The sequence below is a fragment of the Seriola dumerili genome, unplaced genomic scaffold, assembly GCF_002260705.1.
Source record: "Seriola dumerili isolate Sdu_G_001 unplaced genomic scaffold, Sdu_1.0 BDQW01000283.1, whole genome shotgun sequence".
NCBI classification, from domain to species: Eukaryota; Metazoa; Chordata; class Actinopteri; order Carangiformes; family Carangidae; genus Seriola; species Seriola dumerili.
Window position 1 is genome coordinate 168475 of NW_019174538.1, and position 8670 is coordinate 177144.

Sequence of the window (8670 nt, forward strand, 5' to 3'; positions counted from 1 at the left end):
GTGTTTCCTGTAGCTGTGGTGTAGGTAAAAACTGAGATCTCTGCTTCCCAGCATTTTCCTCCATGTAAACTTACTGTAATATTTTTGTATTATGGATTTATATGTGACCTTCACCTTTATTAAAATAAACAAAAATAAACAGATAAATTCACAAATGTATTTAATGATTTTCATGTGTTTTTATTACAACGTGAACACCTCATGTTCAGTTTGAGTTACTTCTTCGTCTCCTCTCGACACTCCTGTCCCGTCCAGCCCGGGTAGCACTGACACATGAAGTGGTTGTGAAGAAGTTTGACACTGGGGGGGTCATGAGGGTCTGAGGTCTTAGCAGGACCTGAAGAAACCATGTGACCAGAGGTGGGGCGTCGCCTGGTGCAGCGCCCGTTGCCGTGGCAAAGTTGATGGCTGCAGCGCCGAGTGTCTGACCTCAGAGAGCGTACGAAGGGACCCAAGACTGTGAGGATGTAGTCTCTGAGGAGGATGCACTGATGCTGGGGGGGGGAGGAGAGAGGGTCACATACACACACACACACACACATAAAAATTACCTCACACACACTTTACACACCTTGGATTTGGCAAATTTCAGCTCCCCCCACAGCACCGCTCCAGCAGCTCCGAGTGAAGCACTCTCCCCGAGTGTGTGCACCAGGTCTGTCTACACACACACACACACACACACACACACAGTATATTAAACTGTTAACAATATGGTTTCCGTGTCGATGCTGTGATGGATCTCCTACCTCGTTCAGGAAGCTGAGTGTGTGTGTGAAAGCCAGTCTGGAGTAGGAAAGAACTGGCGTGCTGTGGCTGGTGTTGTTGCCATGGCGCCAAAGTGCCGCCACCCTCAGAGCCTCCAGCAGTCTGTGTCTGAGTGAAGAAGAAGAGAATCCTTCAGTAGCTGAACGTGCTGTAGATGAACACTTGTTAAATCTCAGTGTTTTTGATCCTCAGCTGTTTGTGACAGACGCAGGTGAACAGGTGAACAGGTGAACAGGTCTCTGTACCTGACCATCAGAGTGGCGTCCTGGGACCCGGCCAGCCTCTGGGGCAGGTAGACACTGGGGTACAGAGCAGTGGACTGAGTCCAGAGCCAGGACAGCCGGTCGTTCAGCCGCCTCGTCCCTCTGTGACAGCGTCCTGTGTAACTCTGATCTGATCACATGAAGCAAGACACAGGCCTAACATATGTACATATATTAAAAACATATAAATGATGTATTTTTATATGGTATAACATGTGACCGTATATGTTAACATTTTATATTTTATAAATATATATATATATATATATATGCATGCTTATTCAAACAAAGTACATTCTACATGCTTATATATGTTTTTCTAATTAAGTTCTTTTTCATTTTAATTTGATTTTAATTTTAATGTCCATTCTAGGAAAGTGTTCTCAGACTTTTGGACCTCACAGTGTATAACATCAACATCACATATGTCTGCAATATAATCATACATACATAAAGGGCCAGACATATATGTTGATATATGAAATCGTTCCAGTTTCTAAAAGGTTTAATAATTAATTAATTTTTACATATGTTTTTATTTTATATGAACATATGTTACATTTGTGTTCGGGGTAAAACATGAAGTTTTTGTTTTAATGACAGTTAAAGTTTCCAGCGACTTCGTCTCATCACAGTAATGTTTAAAAATGACTGAATGTGTATAAATATATATCGTGACCTTGGAGGAGATCACTCCGTGTAGACACAGTGTTTGTACCTGGCTTCCTCTTGTGTTTATTGAAACAGGCAGGAAAACCGTAGAATCCCCACAATCCCCTGGGGTGACCTCTGACCGCCGCCCGCAGCGTCTCCTCCATGAACCTCCGAGCGCTCTCCTCAAACCTCTGCTTCGCCAGCGATGTCACGGCCCTGCCGGACAGGTCCGGTCTCTCCTGTCTCACCAGCAGCTTGGACAGCTTCCTGTACGCCTTCTTGGAGTCGAAGTTCCTCTCCCACAGCGGCCGCCACTCCTCCCAGTCGATCACGGCTAAACCTGAGAAGTCGGGCTGCAGGAGGCCGGAGATCTGCTCCTCGGAGAGGGAGAGGTGCGCGGTGAGGTCACCAAGCTGAGGTACTCCTCCGTTGACCTTCCTGCCATCTCTGGACAGGTACGGATATCTCCCCAGGCGGTCCCGGTAGAAGATGGTCATGTTCTGGAAACACAGAATCATCACAACACTGTTCTCAGCTTTTCAGCCTCTTTTAGCTCTTTTCTTTTTTTTGACTGATTTTTGACTAAACCATATTCACACGGCGGCCATGTTGTGGGAAGCTCAAATCCTCTCACTGAAAGGATGATGTCATCCTGCTGGTTCCAGGTCACAGATATAAACATAGAGACTGACAAGTAGTTTCCATTTGATCAGCGAGCAACAGGAAAGACAATGGATGATGAAAATCTGAAGAGACGTCCACAGACTTGATAAACCATTAGCTTCGGCTAACGTTAGCATTCAACCACCTCTTAGCTAATTACAGTTTGACAGCTACATGATACAAGAGGAAAGAAATCAATGAATTGTGAAACATCAACACAGATCTCAGACACGTTCAGTTCAGTCTGGAAGTGAAACACACTGGATGGAGTCAAGCTAGCCATGTAGCATTAGCTGCCCTGGCATCTCTTCACCTGGTGAAGTTAGCAGTGATGCTCCACTGTCATATGACTGTATCACTGATGCAGGTTGATTATGAAACCGGACATTAGTTCATGTTTAACATTTGCACAAGACAGTGGATTCATGTGTCATCTGACAACTAGCCTAGCATTAGCTTAGTGTGTCCAGTGTGGGCCGGTCTTCACCTTCAACATCTGGAACATTCATCTGCCCATTAATCAATATGGTCAAAGGAAGTTCAAGGCTTCCCGCCCTCAGCCTGACGTCAGAGGAAAATGACCGCCGTGTGAATATGGTCTATAGACAAGTTTCCTCCAAGAGGCTTTAATGTTGTCACAAAGAAGAACTTGGTCTGTTTCGCCACTGCTCATTTTAGAAAAGTCAGCGCAGGACACGTGTCTGTTTAAATTATCAATGGATCATCATCTGGATGCTAGCAGTGGTACTAACAACATGGCTACTGCTAGCAGCCAGACCACTGACCACAGCAACAAACAGCTGTTCCCTGATGTCCGTGCTGATTCAGGCAGAGTAAAACAGATGTTTCAGCTCATCTCTCCCTGCAGCAGGGGTTTTCACTTCTATATCATTAAACACACAATACATATAGATTTGAAATAATGTCGTTTGTATGTGATAATGGTAGAAAATGACTTAGAATAAGTGAATATCAGTCACCTGTCCCTGGAACCTCTGCTGTCTGTTCTCCACGATGTCAAAGTCCTGCAGGTTCAGGTGGATGTTGAAGCGTTTCTGACATCGAGCTGTGGGCATGTTCCACACCACCACGAACGGCCGGTCCTGAAGAACCGGACCTGCTGCAGCCACAGCAGGCGGGGGGGTGAGGAGGACTGGATCTCCATGGGTGGAGTTCCATGACAGTGAGGAACAGGGGAGGGGGGAGAGGAGCAGGAGGAGGAGGAGGAGAGGGAGGTGAGACAGCAGCATGGCTGCTCTTCCACTGACGTGTCCTTCCTGGGGGGGGGATATAATATATCTTAATATAAACACAAACTGTCGTTGTAAATGAAACAAACACATTAACTGGTTGTTTACACTCAGATAATTAAATAAAATGTAAAAATAAAAACAAACAAAAGAATATTTTCATCAAATTCTCTTTATTTCAGACGTTATTGAATCAGTTTCATTAATGTAATAAATCTTATAAACTTAATTCAGGTTCCAGGATTCATTCAGTCGAAACACACTGAACACGTGGAGGTCCAGATCGGTTCACTGCTTCAGTCTTTCAGCAGAGGGAAAAATATTTACTGAAGATTAATTATCACTTTGTTCAAGTATTTCAGAAACTTTTACAACCTGCTTCTTATTAAAACAGTTTTCATCCTTCCTGTTTGACTCTCTGCTGCGGATCCTCACTACAAACTCATCTAAACCACGAGAGCTGAAGGAACCAGAACCAGAACCAGAACCTCAACTGGTTTTTATTCTGATGGTCTCTGATAAGAACCAGAACCTGAACCAGAACCTGAACGGGTTTTTATTATCATCAAACCAGTGAAGAGTCTGAGCTGACAACTTTGAGATTCACCTTTGTTTTTATTTTAAAGTTTCTGATAAGAACCAGAACCAGAACCAGAACCTGAACCTGAACCAGAACTACAACCAGAACCTGAACCTGAACCTGAACCAGAACCAGAACCAGAACCTGAACCAGAACTACAACCAGAACCTGAACCTGAACCAGAACCAGAACCTGAACCAGAACTACAACCAGAGCCTGAACCTGAACCAGAACCAGAACCAGAACCTGAACCTGAACCTGAACCTGAACCTGAACCTGAACCTGAACCTGAACCTGAACTACAACCAGAACACGAACCTGTCAAAATAAGAGGCAGGTTGTAAAATACAGCATCTTAGTTTGAAATTTGTCCAAGTGTTTGAGTTGAACATGAAGTCATGAGCTTCAGGCCGTGGCTGTAAACGAGTGAAACAAAGACCTCGTGACGAACAGAGGAGGATCGATGTTCCTTTGGTTCACTGAGACTCTGCTTCTCCTCTTGTTTCTGGGTCTGAACATCAACCCTGAATGTTCATGTGTTCATGTGTTCATGTGTTCATGTGTGTTCTGACTGTGTTCATCAAATGTCTTTGTGCATCCAGAAGATGGGAACTCCTTTAGCGTCTCTGTAGGGAGTCTCAGTCAGAGTCTGGACTGTCAGCTGTCCTGAAGACTGAGGGGGAGGAGGGGGAGGGAGGAAGGGAGGAGGTGGTGGTGGGGGAGGATTAGGGGTGGAAGAGAAAGGAGGAAGAGGACTGAGGAAGGGAGGAGGAGGGGGAGGAGGGGGAGGTAAACTAGCAGGAGGGGGTGACCCCTCTGAGTCCCTGTTCTCTTGTTTTATTGGAGCCTCCATGTTTGTCCCAGATTGTTTCTGCGTGTCCATCCTGGAGAACTTCAGCAGTGTCTCCATGGGAACGAATGACGTCATGGCGCCTGCGTTCTGCACCGGCGTGGACAGCACGTAGCCCAGGTGTGAGTAGAAGTGCTGCTTATCGTGTGTGGTCAGACACAGACGTCTGAATCCACGTTTTCTGGCGTAACGCTCCGCCTCCTCCATCAGAGTCCGGCCGTAGCCCCTCCCCCGCTCTGCCCTGGACACGACCACCGACTCCACGAACAGACTGCCGCCGTGACCCACGACCCGGGACAGACGGACGTGTCCCAGCAGCCTCTCTGTCTCTCTGTGGCCCTGCAGGAGAACCAGGCAGACGGGAAACTCTGGACCGGACTTCTGGAGGGAGTGGACCCGGGCCGCCTGACTCCTCTGCCACTCAGAGTTGACCAGGTCCGCACAGGGGACCAGCAGGTCCGGACGCCGGTGGATCGGGACCACGTGGATCTTCTGTGGCTCAGAGTCCAGCCGGATCTCAGAGACTTTATCAACGCGTCCTGTCTGACGGTCTGAGGTGGAGACCGGGTCCAGACTCAGCTGGTCTGCTGCTGGTTCTGGTTCAGACCTGTGGTGATCAGGTTTAACCGGAGTCAGTTCTCAGTTCTGTGGTTAGTCACATCAGCTGCTCTGTACGTCACAGATCTACATCAGTCACATGACTTCCTGTCTGACCCCAGGTCATTGCAGTGGAGCTCCATTACTCCATCAGTTTCTATGGGAAGTATCAAAACTAATTTTACCCATAATGCCCCTCACAGTTTGTTAAAGCCCAATTTGTATTTTTTAAATTATTCTATTGTCAAAAAAAAATTCAAAATCAAAAGCTGTTTATTTTGTTAATGTAAAAGAAAGAGGCTCACTATTTTATATTTTCAATATATTTATCATTTCTCCTAAAAGTATGGCCGCTGACATGTCCGTTAACTTTGAGGTTCTTTGAAAAACACTTGCTACATCCTGAGAAACTATTTTAATACACAAAAAACCAAGAATGTGAAATTCAAGCTAATGACCATTAAAAGTGGAATTATGCTTCTGAGTTCCAGTTCAACAAAGATAAACAGGGAGGTGCTCAGATACATTTCCATAGCTGCTCATCTATATTTATATATATATATCTTTGAAAAACACTTGCTACATCCTGAGAAACTATTTTAATACACAAAAAACCAAGAATGTGAAATTCAAGCTAATGACCATTAAAAGTGGAATTATGCTTCTGAGTTCCAGTTCAACAAAGATAAACAGGGAGGTGCTCAGATACATTTCCATAGCTGCTCATCTATATTTATATATATATATATATATATATGACATACTGTACACACACACACACACACACACACAGGATGCACTACAGAGAAGGGTATTATGGGTAACGCAGGAGCTAATGTCCTGCACACCTCAACATGTGCAGACCTTTGCATCAAGCGAGCTGATTGGTCGATCCATCATCTGACAGGAAGTTCCTGTCATCCTCATCTAGTCTTTGTTCTGCTCTTCTACGTTAATGAGTGTTGTTGTTTGTTTCCACCTTCACTCAGTGACATTTGTTCTTGTCTCTTCTACATTTTTGCTTTGTTGCAGTTGGTTGAACATGACACCACCTCCTACTGGACACCAGCGTTACAGCACCGACCCACACACGTACAGAAGACCAGCACTGACGGTCCGGCTCAGACAGAGAACAGCTGATCCAGGCCCAGCTTTAGAAAACTCCTCTGTAAATATGTTTCTAATCCAACACTGTTGTTTTCAGATCAATAATGAGAGTTACAGTCTGACGAGTGTGTGTGTGTGTGTGTGTGTGTGTGTGTGTGTGTGTGTTCCAGAGTTACTGTACTACATAATAATAATTATATCTACTTTTCTCCACAGTTAAAAAAACAGCCTATAATAATTCAGTGTAACCGTCACAGAGCTCTGCAGCAGCAGCTCGTTACTGTGGATGAAATAACGATGAAGCTGCTCTAACGTGAAGAACAGACGAGGCAGATGATGAGATGAAACCACAGATAAAGTCAATGTGGTTTATTTAATACTCTCACACTGTGTCCCTCAGGATACAGTATCAATATCATTAAAGTGAACTCAGATACATCTCACCTCTTTCGTACAATATGTAGTGATGATTCCTAAAGGTCTTTGTACATTCACTGCCATTAATCTTTTAATCTTGAGTCTGACAGGGGAAGTCCAGCGTTATCTAACACGTCTTGCCTCAGTCTGAAGAAAGAACTGCAGTTAACACACTCGACAGATAAAGACCGATAAAGACAGAAGGAGTCTGTACACTGACTAATCTTTAACTTTTACGTCTGTGTTCAGTTTTAGAACATGAAATGATTTATTTAAAGGTGTAAACTCTACACAGCAGCCTCATACTCTCTTACATCATGTTATCAGACCAAAATAATAATGTTGACATGTTGAAGGACAAACTGAGAAAACAGATGATAGAAGATAGAAAAGAAACACTGAAGAGCTTCTGTTTTCACAGTGTGAAGAAACGTCAGTCTGAAACTGCAGCGTCCAATCAGATTAACTCCATTAATTCCAGGACGTCAGAAAGAGAAAAAGAAACAAACACAAACAAATATGATTAAAAGAAAAAGAAAAAGAGACCGAGAATGAATAAATATAAAACTCACGAGAGAGAACGTCCGACTGTCAAACAGCAACGATGTGGTTGTGACTCCTCAACACTATTTCACATTGTCACAACAAGCAGCAAAAAAAGGATGTTGAACAGATGCAACAGGAAACTGGCAGTTGACTGATAATCACACAGAAGAAAAGACGAACCAACCAACAACCTGACGTCGTTAAAGTAACGTGACTCTTCACATTCACCCGTTACAGCAGCAACAGGAAAGGAAACAGTGTTTTCTCTCCTCCAGAGTATTTTTTAATGAGCGCTGCACAGATGTGACACAGCAGCAATTACCACAAGTCACTGATGAGACTTGATGAGGGAACTAACGAGGGTTATATTTACGTCTATGACCAGCTGTTGGTGTCACAGCAGAGGTCTGCACTACGAAGCAGGATCTGAGGTCAGCAGGTAACTTCAGGTGTAACTCTGGGTTTTCAGTCCTACGACGGTGGTTCACTTGTTACCAGGGTAAATCACCATGGTAACTGATTCTGAACTCCTAACCTGCTCCGGCGCAGGTTAACTTCACAGCCAAACTACTGACCAATCAAATCACTGGAAAAACTGAGTCATCATTCCTACAGGATCCTGACAGGGACAAAAGAGTTCACAATAAAGTGATCAATAATAACGATCAGTAGATAGAACATATAGATCAGTGGAATCGTTTTCCTGTTTGAGTCTTTCCATGTGTCTCTCTGGTTTTAAACCAAAGCTTCTGCAGAATTCAGTTTATCACTAAATAAAATCTAATCACTGTCAGAGCTTCATTTGACCTGAACACAGATTCCTGCCAGTGATGAAGCTTTTACTCTCCTCTTCCTCTCCTCCTCTCCTCTTCCTCTCCTCTTTTCTCTCCTCCTCTTCCTCTCCTCCTCTCCTCTTCCTCTCCTCTTTTCTCTCATCCTCTTCCTCTCCTTCCTCTCCTCCTCTTCCTCTCCTCT

The 8670-nt window shown here is 44.4% G+C and overlaps 2 protein-coding genes across 2 annotated transcripts in view; both read right to left on the minus strand.

Moving 5' to 3' along the window:
* Window positions 1-178: 178 nt before the first annotated feature.
* LOC111230722 (hyaluronidase-3-like) lies at window positions 179-7791 on the minus strand. Its single transcript, XM_022757550.1, has 7 exons — window positions 7722-7791; window positions 3329-3625; window positions 1750-2185; window positions 1014-1161; window positions 750-876; window positions 572-661; window positions 179-494 (listed from the first exon to the last, which is right to left on the minus strand). The coding sequence occupies exons 2-7, from the start codon at window positions 3596-3598 to the stop codon at window positions 216-218; spliced, it is 1350 nt and encodes a 449-aa protein (XP_022613271.1). The 5' UTR covers window positions 3599-3625; window positions 7722-7791; the 3' UTR covers window positions 179-215.
* The window catches only part of LOC111230726 (N-acetyltransferase 6-like), an 8162-nt gene continuing 3951 nt past the window's right edge, over window positions 4460-8670 (minus strand). Inside the window, exon 2 of the mRNA XM_022757555.1 lies at window positions 4460-5635. Within this exon, the coding sequence (XP_022613276.1) occupies window positions 4759-5635 (877 nt within the window). The 3' untranslated portion in view covers window positions 4460-4758. The remainder of the gene's footprint in view (window positions 5636-8670) is intronic.